Below are 13,733 nucleotides of genomic sequence, written 5' to 3'. Positions count from 1 at the left end.
AAATGAGATTTAAAAGATTCAAAAAATTTAAACAAATACAAAATCTACAGTTCGTTTGATGTTTGAAAAATTGAAAAAAATAGTAAAGTATTACAGTTAAAAAAAATAGAAAATAAAAAAACTTAAAAATGTTAAAAATCGCTAAAAATTAAGATTTTCGTAAATAAACATGAATTTCAAAAACATTTAAATATTTTATAAATCCTGATTTTTTTAATTCTAGAATTTCAGATTTTTTGAATTAGGGACCATCCACAAACCACGTGGACACTTTTTTGGGAATCTCAACCCCCCCCCCCCCCTCGTGGACAATTGTCCATACAAAAAAAAACTTTTTTGTATGGAGCGTGGACAATCGCCATACCCCCCCCCCAGCCCCCCCCCCCCTAAAGTGTCCACGTGGTTTATGGATGGTCCCATTATGTATTTCAAGATTTTTTTTTCATTTTTTCAATGTCACCATTTTTGAGTACAGTACAGACTCCATTATCCGAAGTTCGATTATCCGAAGGTTTGTATGGGACTTCGGATAATCGAATAACGAACAAAAAAATATTGTCTTCGTATTTTTTTCATTTTCTTTGATTGAAATTTGAGTTCTACGACCCCATTTTAGTCAAATTTAAGTTGTTGATTGCCTATTAAAAAATAAAATGCATTTTTTCAATATTGCATCACCGCATTTTGGCCGCCATCTTGGATTTACAAATTTTAAATCATTTTAACGTTATTTTGTTATTTTTTCTTTATTGGAGGTGGACAAAAGCCCCCTTGAGCTGTGTCTGGTTATCGATAAAAGACACTTTCTCAAAAAGGCACAAAACCACCTCATCTTATCGCATCAACAAGTACACAAAACTCAAATGATACAAGACGGGGTCACTCTTAAAACTAACTCAATAAATTAAAAAAATATCACAGTTCTAAAATCTACGTGTGTATCGTCAGGTTAGGGATGGGATTTCAGGTGATTAAGGAATCGTTTTTTGATAGTGTCACGGGAGATGTCAAAGTCAAACAGATCTGAGCACAAGTTAAAAACACGACACATACTTGAAACCGGTTCGTTCTGCCCATAGTTTGTGAGAGCCCTGTGGACAGTCAAGAACGAGTGATTGCGGAGTACGCGAGGGCGAGTGTTTATGTTTACCAGTTGCAAAACGGCAGGACAATCGATGGACGATCGAAGGAGATCTGCAACGAAGGTCGCCTTGGAATCGTCACGCCTTACTGTAAGAAGTTCGAGATTAAGCATTTTACAGCGCTCTGCGTAACTCGGTGGATTGGCGGGATCAGGCCAGATAATGTGACGTTGCGCGTACTTAACGAACTTCCGCTGGACCGACTCCACGCGTTGAATCGCGTTCTGGTAGAAGGGAGCCCAAACAATACAACAGTACTCTAAAGTAGAGCGGACCAACGAACAATAAAGAGCTTTGAGACAGCTTAAATCCCGGAAGTTTTTAGCTATCCTAAAGATGAAGCCAAGAGTTTTGGAAGCCTTGGAGACTGTATACGTAATGTGGTCAGCAAACGTCATTTTGCTATCCAGCATCACACCTAAATCTTTCACACAGGAGGTCCTAGGTATGGTGGTGTTTGAAAGTGTGTAGTGGAAAGACATTGTGTTGCGCTTGCGTGTGAAAGAGATAACCGAGCACTTGGAAGCGTTCAGAACCATCCTGTTTTCGGAGCACCAGTTGGCGAACAGGTCGAGCTGCTCCTGAAGAAACTGGCAGTCGGTATCATTCTCGACAACGGTGAACAGTTTGATATCATCCGCATACGACAGTTTGTGACAGCCTAAAAGATGATGCACGTCGTTCATGTAGAGGAGGAAGATCAGAGGGCCCAGATGGCTTCCTTGCGGAATGCCTGAAAAAACAGAGAAAGCAGCGGAAATCACGTCACCGATTTTAACGCTCATTTCACGGCCAGTGAGATAGGAGCGTAGCCAATCGAGCATGGGCCCGCCGAAACCTAGGCGTTCCAGTTTCGCAACAGCAATGCGGTGGTTCAGCTTGTCGAAAGCCGCTGATAGGTCCGTATAGATGGCATCGATCTGCTTCCGTTGCTGCATGGTTCGAAGAATGAAGGACGAGTAGGAGACCAAGTTAGAGTTGGTGGAACGTTTCGCCATGAAGCCGTGCTGTTCCAGGGCGACATAGTCACAGCAGTTGAACTTAATGAAATCCAGCACGATTACTTCGAACAGCTTGCTGACTGCGCAGAGGGCAGCAATTCCGCGATAGTTCCGGACATCACGTTTTGGGCCCTTCTTGTGGACTGGGAAAACAAAGGACTTCTTCCAGCAACACGGGAAAACTCCAGTAGCAAGCGAGGTGTTGAAGAGTTGAGCCAATGGTTCCGCGAGTGCATCGCAACACTTTTTTAGCACAAACGCGGGGATGCCGTCTGGGCCGCAGCTGGTAGAACCTTTGAGAGAGGCGCAGGCACGACGGATGGACTCGGAAGTGACCACCGGGTGAGGTCCAATGGGAGGTCGCAGTGGAACGTTGCTAGCAGCCTTAGCAATATGCGTTTCCCCTACTGCTTCGTTGGTGAATACGCTGCTGAACTGGCGACGAAACAGATCGCTTATACTCTCGGTGGAAGTAGCCTCTTCACCGTCGAGTATCATCGCAGTTGGTAGACCTGTCTCTTTCCGCTGCTCGTTTACGTGGTTCCAGAACTTCTTGGGGTCTCGTTTCAATCGGCTTTGGATTCGGTGTTGGTGGCGACGAAAAAGTTGTTTGTTCAGGATACTGTACTTCCGGTTTCTTGACCTATAATGGTTTCTCCATCGATCTGTCGGGTGTTTGGCGTATTTCTTGAGGGCAGCGCGTTTCCTGGACTTCAGAATCTGCAGTCGAGGTGTTGACCACGGTGGATGTCTTGGAGGCTGGCGCTGTTTCCTTGGAACGAAGGTGTTGATGGCGTCTGTCAGAACACCTGTCCAAGTATCAGCAGCTGTGTCGGCGTCAAGGTTGGCCAGTAGTTGGTTCCAATTAATGTTGGTCAGGAAGTTGTTCATGCCATCGTAGTTTCCCTTACGATAGTCCATGAACGTATTACCAGCAACATCACGAAAATCGAGCGTCGTGCAGGAAATGGAAACAAGAAACGGAAAGTGGTGGCGCACGTCTTTCACCAAAGGCAGAGGAGCTGGTAGAAGGGTAAAGTTGATCGGTGTCCCAGAGCTGGCAAAGCATAGGTCAAGAACGTTGCTTGAGTTGTTGCACATGTCGTTCAGTTGGCTAAGGTTTGCGGTAGAATACTCATCCAGGAGTTTGTGCTTTAACTCATTGGTCGGAGTGAGGGCTAAGTTTGGAATCAGTTTGTTCGTCGGTGTGCGCGTCCAGCGAATGGCTGGGAAGTTGAAGTCACCTAGCACCATAAGACTATCGTTCGCTTTCATCTTGGAAACTATCCACGTCAAGGAGTGTCTGTGCTGATCGAACAGCGGCTTTTCGTAGTTTACTGCCGTTCTACGCATAATTGTCCCATGTTCAAAAAAGTGCAACTGAGAAAATCGCGATTGAAATTTCTCAACCGTTTTTTGTGTTTCTACGCATAATTGTCCCGTGGGTCCCTATTCACCCCATAAGTCCCTAATCATCCCAGTTAGCAGTTTATCACTCTTATTTGTAATCCTCTTGCTATACAACAGGTAAACAAGACACAATACTTCGCAAACTGATAATTTCGTGAAAGAAAATACTTGGTGGAATCCAGACTCGGGCTCGTCACAAACTGGACCTTATCAACGACACCTTTGGAAGGCGACCTAACATTGATCTTAACATGTTAACATTACGTCGCTTGTGTGCTATCTTGTGACACGTCTGCTGTAAAATGATAGGACGTGTCATAAAAGTCACACACAAGCGACGATTAGTTGAGTTTAAAACTGCCACTGAATCCGCTTTGTAAATGCCGGCCCCGATACTCTTCAAGGGAGTTCCCCTCAGGAACTGGGATAAAATAACTTTACTAATATCCCGTATCTGAATTCAAACCCCGTGTTCTTTTATCGTTTAAATAAAAAAAATGCCAAAATGCTATTAAAATTTTGTGCGTAATTTCTCGATCCACGATAGAAATTTTACGATGGTAGATCAAGATTTGTCAAATCTTACTGTAATTCTGTAATTTCGGAATACATTCGTCCGGCTTCAACTGAAGATTCATGCTGTCCCATGTTGCATGTTGGAGTGTAGACCTACGGAAAACCTTGCCTGCGACTCTCAGCAATCATGAATACTGCCCATTTGCCACATCAAGATTTGTCAAATCTTACTATCGAGAAATAAAGATTTTTCAAGGGAATGTCGGATACACTTCAGATCAAACAGAACAACCAGTTCCATTTTGCAATCTACTGTTTTACTGCCTAGAAGCAACAAAAGTTGTGAAAAAAAAACCGAAAATAATACCATTTGAGCAAGATCTCTGAACAGATTACACAGAATCCCAACACCTAACTAACATCCGCCTAACACTATTGTCACTGTAACGAATCTCCAGACAACTTCCGCTTACCCAACTGTCATTCCAGCGCCTTAAACTGCACTCCTTGTCCTCCGATGGTGGTCTGAATCCAGTGGAAACCAGCCTTGGTCAAGTTCTGCGTCAACTCAGCGTACTCCTTGCTCGATTCGTAGTCCTGCGGCAAGAAGACCAACGCACAGCCTCCACCACCCGCTCCGGTCAGCTTCGAACTGAATCCACTTTCTTCAGCCAACCGGAAGATCCGCTCCAGCGACGGATGACTCACGCCGATCGCCCGCAGCAGATTGCCGTTGATCGAGACGAGCGTCCGAAGTTCCTCAAACCGATCGCCGTCGTCCTCCAGAATCGAAACCACATCGTCAACGAGATGTCCCATCGCGTCCAAAATCGAGTCCATCATCCCAGGGTGGCGACTCTTCAAATCTGCCACACCCGCCACCAACTTCGCCGTGGTCCGACTAACTCCGGTGTCCACGATCAGGATGTTGACCTGCTGACGTAGCTTCAGACTCTCGAATGGTTTTCCACGCTTGAACTTGATGAGATTTCCGTACGTGCAGATCGTGTTGTCGATGCCGGAAGGCCGCTCGTGCATCACAATCTCCGAATCGAACGCCCACTTGGAGATCTTCTCCAGCACTTCGGGTGAGTCTTCGAGTGAGAAGTTCGCCTCGAGTTCACCTTTAATGATCTTCGAGAGTAGAAACGCACCAGCGGAAACGCAAACGCCGTATCCGGCGGAACTACCCAGTCCTGCGCCGATGCTCATCACGGACTTGAGCGTCAGCTGGAAGCCACTTTCGAGAGATTCGACGCCTTCGCTGCGAAGGATTCGGTTCAGCAGGTAGAGAGCGGTGCCAAGGGAGAACTTTTCTTTGATCGAGTCTTGCGCGGGTTGTCGGGTGACGAAGCTGGCGAACGGAAAGCCGTCGGCGGAGCGCATTTTTTCGAGGAATTCGAGCGGTTGCAGGTTCGAGTGGCAGTCGAACTGGGCGAGGAAGGCGTTGAACGATTCGAGCGAGAGCGATGAGTTGAACGGGATCGAGGCAAAGTCCAGAATGACTTCGGGGGATTGGAGGCGCTGAAAGTTGGAAAGAAACGCAATTAGAAGTAATTTTACAATAAATAGGGTGGCCACCAGATTCCCATTTTCAAATTCCTGGTTTTCCCGATTTTCTCTCGAGGCTAAATTTTTTTTCCGGCATGTTTTCAAATTAAATCATAATGTTTTTTTATCTGACCTGAGTAAAAAAAAATATTTTAAAATGCGTAGCTTGAGTTTGGCTTGAGTAAACTGTTTTTTTTTAACATTTTCATTTATCAGAATAGCTTTTAAAGAATCACAAGCGTTGTAAATGTAGCCGTTTTTGATTGGTTTTCAATCCAGAACCCTATTTTCCAGACAACTTTTTCATTTCATTGCTTTATTTTTTTCCAAAATCAAAATCAATATGGAAAACAAAACCTTCTTTCGTTTTGGGGAATTATGTTAATAGTTACTAGAGATCAGAAACGGGCTATCGGGACGTTTTGACATTTATTTTGATTTTCAAATTAGGGCTCTGCAAATATTTATCAATGTTTATTTTCAGGCAAAAATTAAAAAAAGATCCAGAAATCAAGAAATTTAAGAATAGGTTTTTAAGAATTAAATATTGAGAGATTAAAATTTAACAATTCAAATTTTCATAATTTTGTCCTTCTCTTGCCAAATCCATTATTAGAAAATCTATTTACAATGAATGAACTTTAGTACAAATCATAGTTGAAAAGACCTCCAAAACTCTATCAGGTTTGGAAGGTAAAAAAAAAAGTTAAGGTTCTAAGAGTTACAAAAAAAATGCTTCAAAAATAAACAAATTAATAATTTAGAAGCTAAGAAATTCAAAAATGCAAATTTTTAAAAAAATAAAAACTAGAAAGTTTTTAATTTGAAAAAAATAGGATGCAAAAACTTAAAAATTCGAATGTTTTGAAATCAAGAAATTCAAATAAACATATTGTTTTAAAATTTAAAACAAAAATTACAAAATTAGAAAAAAAGAGTTAAAATTTTATTATAAGACCGATTCTTCGGCTCCTTTTAAAAAAAATCCCAAGTTTTTTTCAGCGTTTTGGCTATAGTGGCAAAATAAAAGAAGAAACCCCCAATGTTATTACATATTTGGAAAGATAATTGATTTTCCTACAAAGAAATATCATGTAGAATGAACCATATAGTACCTGTGCTTTCCCTGAAATAAAAATGTAGCGTGACGGGACAACATCGTAAAACTGGACTTTAAAAAGGCACGCTACAAAAATCGCTACAGTTTTGCCAGTTTAATTTTTAAAAACTTTTGCTCTTCTACATATTATCACAAATTAAAAAACGAATCTTTTGCTCCTTGAACTGATAGAATTGGTTGAAATTTGAGTTTTTGCCAGCCATTTCTTTCCGTGACGGGACAACGAAAGGAGCAGATTTATGAAAAAACTCCTCTCCCATTTAATGGCTTGCAGACCATATTTGGTCAATATTTTTGGCTTTTGAGGTAAGAAAACGGATTTAAAGCACATTGAAATTATTGAATTATAATAAAAATGATATCTTTCATATAAAAAATCACATTGAAAATTGAAAAATGTGACATTTTGGTGTAGCTTCGCTAAGAATCGGTCATAAGAAGCTGTGGGTTTTGGAAAATTAAAAAATTGTACAATTCAAAAATGGAAAATTCTACAATTTAAAATTTTAAAAACTCTGCGATTGAAAAAATTGATACTTTAGTAACATAAAATTTTCAAAAAATTAAGAGTTATAGAATTTTAGATTTGAAGATTTTTTTAAAGATGTTCAGAATTGTAAAATTTAGAATTGAAGAGTTGAAGAAGAATTGAAGAATTTAAGAATTGAAGAATTGAAGAATTGAAGAATTTAAGAATTTAAGAATTTGAGAATTTAAGAATTTAAGAATTTAAGAATTTAAGAATTTAAGAATTTAAGAATTTAAGAATTTAAGAATTTAAGAATTTAAGAATTTAAGAATTTAAGAATTTAAGAATTTAAGAATTTAAGAATTTAAGAATTTAAGAATTTAAGAATTTAAGAATTTAAGAATTTAAGAATTTAAGAATTTAAGAATTTAAGTATTTAAGTATTTAAGAATTTAAGAATTTAAGAATTTAAGAATTTAAGAATTTAAGAATTTAAGAATTTAAGAATTTAAGAATTTAAGAATTTAAGAATTTAAGAATTTAAGAATTTAAGAATTTAAGAACTTAAGAATTTAAGAATTTAAGAATTTAAGAATTTAAAAATTTAAGAATTTTAGCATTTTAGAATTTTAGAATTTTAGAATTTTAGAATTTTAGAATTTTAGAATTTTAGAATTTTAGAATTTTAGAATTTTAGAATTTTAGAATTTTAGAATTTTAGAATTTTAAAATTTTAGAATTTTAGAATTTAAGAATTTTAGAATTTTAGAATTTTAGAATTTTAGAATTTAAGAATTTAAGAATTTTAGAATTTTAGAATTTTAGAATTTTAGAATTTTAGAATTTTAGAATTTTAGAATTTTAGAATTTTAGAATTTTAGAATTTTAGAATTTTAGAATTTTAGAATTTTAGAATTTTAGAATTTTAGAATTTTAGAATTTTAGAATTTTAGAATTTTAGTATTTTAGAATTCTGGAATTTTAGAATTTGAATGTCATTTTAAGAATTTAAGAATTTAAGAATTTAAGAATTTAATAATTTAAGAATTTTATAATTTTATAATTTTAGAATTTAAGAACTTTGAAGAATTTAAGTTTAAAAAATTTAAGATTTTAGGAATTTCAGAATCGACATATAAAAAATAAGCAAATTACATTTTTTAAGAATTGTTGTCAAATTTCTACATAAGTAAACTAAAATAATATTTTCACGGTTGGTCAGTTGAATTCCCGAGTTTTTCCCGGTTTACCTACGGTGGAACCAAATTCTTGGCTTTTTCCCGAGGTGGCCACCCTGCAATAAAACCGTCTCTTACCTTATAAGTGAGGTAGGTCCTCAACCCGATGGGCCCGGCAATGGCCGGTTTCCCGTACACGACCGAGTGCTCCCCGTGCAGGATAACCTTTCCGGGGGCGGACACTTCAAAGCCAGCTACCGACATTGTAAAACACTAGATTGCAAAAGAGTATTTTTGTTTGTTTTATGCTAATGCCCTTCGGCGGCCCACTGTTCCGGGGTGTACGTCTTCTGCGAGAACGCGTGAATCGTTTTCAGCTCTTCGGCGAGGGCGGCGTTCACCAGGCTGGAATGCGAAAATTATCTTAGCTTTTTATCAAATTAATTTGAAGAGCTGATTTACCGATGTCGCTGCAGCAGAGCTTTTCCCTGGAATTGTGACGAAACGATGATGGCGTTGAACTTTCCTCCACAACCGTCGGACTCATCTATGACTTCCTGAAATTATGTAATTTTGTGTAGTCTTCTACCGTCATCAAAATTAAGATTATGACTTCTTCAAACTAAGTTCGCAACTAAAGACACACCGTTCTAAGCTCAACTCTCAGTCCAACTCTTTATTTGACCTTTCGCTTGTTCGTCTTCCCAACAGCACCGTCCTTCTTATCTACGATCTTCAAATCTCCATTCGAAAGCAGCTGCTGGCAGTTAAAGTACACGAAGAACAGCACAAAGTGTCCACAGCTGAACGCCGAGATGAGCAGCGGCCACAGGAAGGGCAGCTGGGGTGGCGCCGGAACGTACTGGAAGGCCAACAGCAGCATCGCTTGGGCCACGAGGGACGCGTAGTAGAGATGGACCAGGGAAATGTCCCAGCGGGACGGAATCGCGCGTTTTCCTTTAAACAGGCTCTCAACGCCAAAGGCATCCAGCGTGCAGAAGGACGGTTTGAGGGTAAAGTTGGTGAGGAAGCCCAGCGAAATCTTAAGAAAGGCTAGCGTAAGCACCGTAAGTCCGAGATACGGTCCAACGAGGCCATCTTTAGCCAGCAGAGGGACCATGCTGAAGGTAGCGATCTGCAGGAACCAGAAGCACTGGGCTGGATAAAGGGGGAAAAGCAGCGTAATCGGAAGAGCCGCCAGGAGGATGGATTTTTCGTGGACCTGGAAGCTGAACAGGAAGAAGCCGAGCGCGGAGTTGGCCAGGGCGAGCAGGAAGTTCCGCTTGGAGGTGGAATGGAAGAGAAGGTGCACGCAGCTCGGGAGCACCGCGAACAGGGTGCACGTGAGGCAGACGATGGCCATGTGGGCGTTGTCGAAGTTTCTGGAAAAAATGGAAAATATTCAGTTCAATGTAATTTTGAGATGGAACTGTTGAGTGTTGTGCAACTTTTTCTAGAACTTTTTTTTTTATAATTTCAGTTCCAAATACCTTTGAGCAACTCTCTACGAAATCGGTCTTTTTTTATTAACTTTAGTTTTTGTATTGTTTAATCCGGCTGAAACTTTTTTAGTGCCTTCGGTATGCCCAAAGAAACCATTTTGCATCATTAGTTGGTCCATATAATTTTCCATACCAATTTCGGCAGCTGTCCATACAAAAATGATACATGAAAATTCAAAATTATGTTTCTTTTGAAGGATTTTGTTGATCGATTTGGTGTTTTCGGCAAAGTTGTAGATATAGAGTTATCTACGTGCGCATGTATTGCGTGTACGTACACGAAAAAGATTGAGGTTAAATTTTGTACCGGCCAGCAAAACAAATGGTGTACCAGTGTGCGTGAGCTCGAGCTTAGATAACTCTATGGATAAGACTACACTGAAAAAAAATGATACACGGTAAAAAAAAATTTGGTGATTTTTAATTTAACTTTTTGTCACTAAAACTTGATTTGCAAAAAAACACTATTTTTAATTCTTTTTATTTTTTATATGTTTTAGAGGACATAAAATGCCAACTTTTCAGAAATTTCCAGAATGGGCAAAAAATCTTTGACCGAGATATGATTTTTTGAATCAAAACTGATTTTTTCAAAAAATCGAAGCATTGGTCCCAAAAATTTTTCAATTTCATTTTTCGATGTAAAATCTAATTTGCAACCAAAAAGTACTTTAGTGAAATTTTGATAAAGTGCACCGTTTTTAAATCACCATTTTCAAAAAAGTTACCTGAAGATGGCTATAACTTGTAAACGGTGCACTTTATCAAAATTTCACTAAGGTACTTTTTGATTGCAAATTCGATTTTACATCGAAAAATTAAGTTGAAAAATGTTTGCGACAAATATTTCGATTTTTTAGATCAGTATTGGTTAAAAAAAATCATAACTTGGTCAACGATTTTTTGCCCGTTCTGGAAATTTCTGAAAAAATTTCATTTGATGTCCCATAAACATATCAGAAAAAAAAATTAAAATGGTGTTTTTTTCTGCAAATCAAGTTTTATTGACAAAAAGTAAAATTAAAAATCTCCAAAAAATGTTTTACCGTGTATTATTTTTTTTCAGTGTCGTCCTACCTATAACAAACAACAAAAAATGGAGTGACCGAAATCTGAGTTAATTGCTCCCTTACATACAATTTTGCGGGCTGGTAATAGAAAATAGGCATGTGAATGTTCGAAAATCTGTATCTTGAGAAGGGATTTTCTGATCGATTTGGTGTTTATTATTAAAACTTTTTAGAAAAAATAGGTTCACGGAAAAAATCTTTTTTTTCTATTTCACTTTTTATCACTAAAGGTTGAATTTCCAAAATACGCATATTTCAATAAGTGAATTTTGTATTAAATATGTTTTAGGAGACTAAAAAGGCATCTTTAGCGCTAGAGTTTAGGGTGGTACCAAGGTTACGATTCTTTAAAAAATGTGATTTTTGGAAAAGTCTTCGATTTTGTCAAACAAATTTCTAAAATCATTTTTTGATGTGCAATCGAAAATGACTTATTTTTTCTATCGAATTTTTTTTTCTTCAAAATTCATAAATCCGCACCAGGGTTGCCAGGTTTCCAGATAAATCTGTGAATGCCAGATTTTTCAAGTTTCAGCCATAATAAAGATTTCTGTGCCAGATTTTGACAGATTTCGACAGATTTTACATTTTCTGCCAATCTTGAACATCTTTTTGATTAAAATTTATTTTTTTTGTTAATATTTATTTTAATGATTTACATGTTAATTTCCATTCCATTTTGGGGCCGAATTTCAGAAATTTTTGAATTAATTCGTATCCTTTTCCCCATTCATAAATCTTAGATTTTCGTCTGTCAGATTTTTCAAGATTTTTTTTCTAATCTTGAGCAGATTTTTTGAATTTTGACCTGGCAACCCTGTTATGCACCATTCTAATTTCTAGCGCAAAAGATGCATTTTTTAATCCCCTACAACATATAAAAAATCGAAAGATAAAAATAGCAATTTTGAAAATTCAACTTTGTGTGATAAAATAAAATAAAAATTAAAAATTTCAGTTAAAAAGTCAAATTAAATGTAGCTATTTTAAATAGGCTATTTTTATCTAAAAGACCCAGGTTTTGGGAACAAAAACTTAAAATAGAATTTGCAGTGGCCAGATTTTATAAACTGTGATATAAGTTCTTTTGTCATATTCCTACAAATTATCCGAAGGAATGTTTTCGTAAATTTTGTTGTTTGAATTCTTTGTGAAATGTTACACAACACTTTTCCGACTTTTTTACATTACTTCACTCACCTGAGTTTGACGAAAACATTCACGATGCACCAAACATTCGAAACTTTATCCTCAAATACCCCTCGCGCCACGGGAAACACTCGATGCAGCACTTGCAGCGCCGAGTCCACCGATCCCAACCAAGGACTCCACAGCACGGCAAAAGTCGCCAAAACCAGGGCTCCTAGTTTAATCAGCTTCCATAGTCCTGATCCGAGGCTGAATCCTTTTGTAGATTTGAAGCACGATGCGAGAAGGTAGAAGAAGAATGGCAGCGCGTGGTACAGTTCCATCTGCTTGTAGTTGAGGGCGAGCACGAAGAAGAAGGCTCCTAGCAGGTTCCGGTTGCGGAGAATGGCCGCTATCGCGGCTGCTGCGAATCCGAGGGAGATGTTGTTGTACTGGAAGTGTCCATTGTCGATGAGGAGCTGTCCCGGGTAGAGAATCGCTGTGGCCATGAAGAGCAGATCAACTCCGGTGGCACTCTCCCGGTGGATCGTCTTCCGAACTGCGTGGCAGGCCAACAGAACGGCTGGAATGTAGATAAGGAGGTCGGCGAGCAGGACCGTGTTCCGCATGAAGCGCTTGTGACCTTGGTTGGTGATTCCTCTCGATTTGTGCAGCTCCACAAACTTTGGATCCTGAAGCTGGGCCCACTTGCCAACCAGGAAGCTGTGATAGGCGGTCAACGGTGGATAGTCCAGTCCCCAGTACAGCAGATCATTGTCCGTTGTGTTGCGGTACCAGTCAGCAATCGGCAGATTCACGGTCACTTCTTGCCAGTGACGCTGGGCCTCAAAGTCGCCGAACATCGGACGCTTTCCATGGCCCGAGTAGGAATACAGCGAAACGGTCGCCCGGAGTAGAATACCGGCGGCCACCAGCGTGACCAGGCTAAGGCATCCACCGAGGGCGGTCATCGTGTTCCGGCGAAATGTACACGTTACATCGAAGAAGACACTTCACTGACTGACGGTTCTGTTTATGTTTGGGACGGTGTTTGAAAATTGAACGTTCTAATAAAAAGTTGAATACTTTAACTTTCTTTAAAATGTGAATTTTTTGAATAAATTTGTAAAAAAATCAAGAAAATTCAAAACAGTACACGAAATTCTAAAACGTCAATTTTTCATTAAAGAATCGCATCTTCACGCACCGTCAACCGGATTCTGACAGCCGGTGCCCAGCAACCGCGGAATTTCACGCGACCAGCTCAAAAATGTAAACGTGGTCAAAAAGGGGAAAAACTTACCACATGAGTTGCTTCCAGCTTTTCGGTCAGCTTCTGCTTGAGATATTCCTCTGTGTAGCCGGACATTTTCGGAAGTTGGAATTTCACGAAGATAGGAAATGAATGGACAAAATTAAATCACTCACTCGGGAATCGTTCTGCGAAAAGCACGAGATAAATGTGTTTACCTTTTTTGACAGGAGCTGAAATCGTGACAAAAGTGTTTTTTATCCTTCTCGGCGAGTTTGCTTTGGGTGCGGCGGTTTTTGATTTATTTTGCTTTCTCTTTCTTTTCGAAAGTTTTTTGTTCACAGACAAATGGGTACTCTAAATACTTATATTAAATAAACTGAAAATATTTTTT

At 38.9% G+C, this 13,733-nt stretch overlaps 3 protein-coding genes across 3 annotated transcripts; all 3 read right to left on the bottom strand.

The window, feature by feature from the left end:
• Positions 1-4,364: 4,364 nt before the first annotated feature.
• On the bottom strand, positions 4,365-8,669 carry LOC120414563 (mevalonate kinase). The gene is made up of 2 exons (XM_039575783.2): positions 8,526-8,669; positions 4,365-5,593 (listed from the first exon to the last, which is right to left on the bottom strand). The coding sequence occupies exons 1-2, from the start codon at positions 8,649-8,651 to the stop codon at positions 4,550-4,552; spliced, it is 1,170 nt and encodes a 389-aa protein (XP_039431717.1). The 5' UTR covers positions 8,652-8,669; the 3' UTR covers positions 4,365-4,549.
• LOC120414564 (bolA-like protein 2) lies at positions 8,652-13,551 on the bottom strand. The gene is made up of 3 exons (XM_039575784.2): positions 13,391-13,551; positions 8,850-8,944; positions 8,652-8,792 (listed from the first exon to the last, which is right to left on the bottom strand). Exons 1-3 carry the CDS (start codon positions 13,454-13,456, stop codon positions 8,696-8,698), a joined length of 258 nt encoding a protein of 85 aa, XP_039431718.1. The 5' UTR covers positions 13,457-13,551; the 3' UTR covers positions 8,652-8,695.
• On the bottom strand, positions 9,036-13,116 carry LOC120414562 (probable dolichyl pyrophosphate Man9GlcNAc2 alpha-1,3-glucosyltransferase). Its single transcript, XM_039575782.2, has 2 exons — positions 12,160-13,116; positions 9,036-9,769 (listed from the first exon to the last, which is right to left on the bottom strand). The coding sequence occupies exons 1-2, from the start codon at positions 13,056-13,058 to the stop codon at positions 9,064-9,066; spliced, it is 1,605 nt and encodes a 534-aa protein (XP_039431716.1). The 5' UTR covers positions 13,059-13,116; the 3' UTR covers positions 9,036-9,063.
• Positions 13,552-13,733: the final 182 nt, after the last annotated feature.

This window comes from Culex pipiens, chromosome 2 (assembly GCF_016801865.2).
Source record: "Culex pipiens pallens isolate TS chromosome 2, TS_CPP_V2, whole genome shotgun sequence".
In the NCBI taxonomy this organism is placed as follows: domain Eukaryota; kingdom Metazoa; phylum Arthropoda; class Insecta; order Diptera; family Culicidae; genus Culex; species Culex pipiens.
Note: the sequence above shows the minus strand (reverse complement) of the source record. Positions and strands in the feature narration are given on the sequence as shown.

Coding starts and splice junctions, on each gene's coding strand:
- LOC120414562 (XM_039575782.2), bottom strand. CDS start 13,058: ATGACCGCCCTCGGTGGATGCCTTAGCCTGGTCACGCTGGTGGCCGCC. Junction 9,770..12,159: donor AATGTTTTCGTCAAACTCAG/GTGAGTGAAGTA, acceptor CATTTTTTCCAG/AAACTTCGACAACGCCCACA.
- LOC120414564 (XM_039575784.2), bottom strand. CDS start 13,456: ATGTCCGGCTACACAGAGGAATATCTCAAGCAGAAGCTGACCGAAAAG. Junction 8,945..13,390: donor AGCTGGAAGCAACTCATGTG/GTAAGTTTTTCC, acceptor ACATAATTTCAG/GAAGTCATAGATGAGTCCGA. Junction 8,793..8,849: donor GCTCTGCTGCAGCGACATCG/GTAAATCAGCTC, acceptor TTCGCATTCCAG/CCTGGTGAACGCCGCCCTCG.
- LOC120414563 (XM_039575783.2), bottom strand. CDS start 8,651: ATGTCGGTAGCTGGCTTTGAAGTGTCCGCCCCCGGAAAGGTTATCCTG. Junction 5,594..8,525: donor GGACCTACCTCACTTATAAG/GTAAGAGACGGT, acceptor TCCAACTTTCAG/CGCCTCCAATCCCCCGAAGT.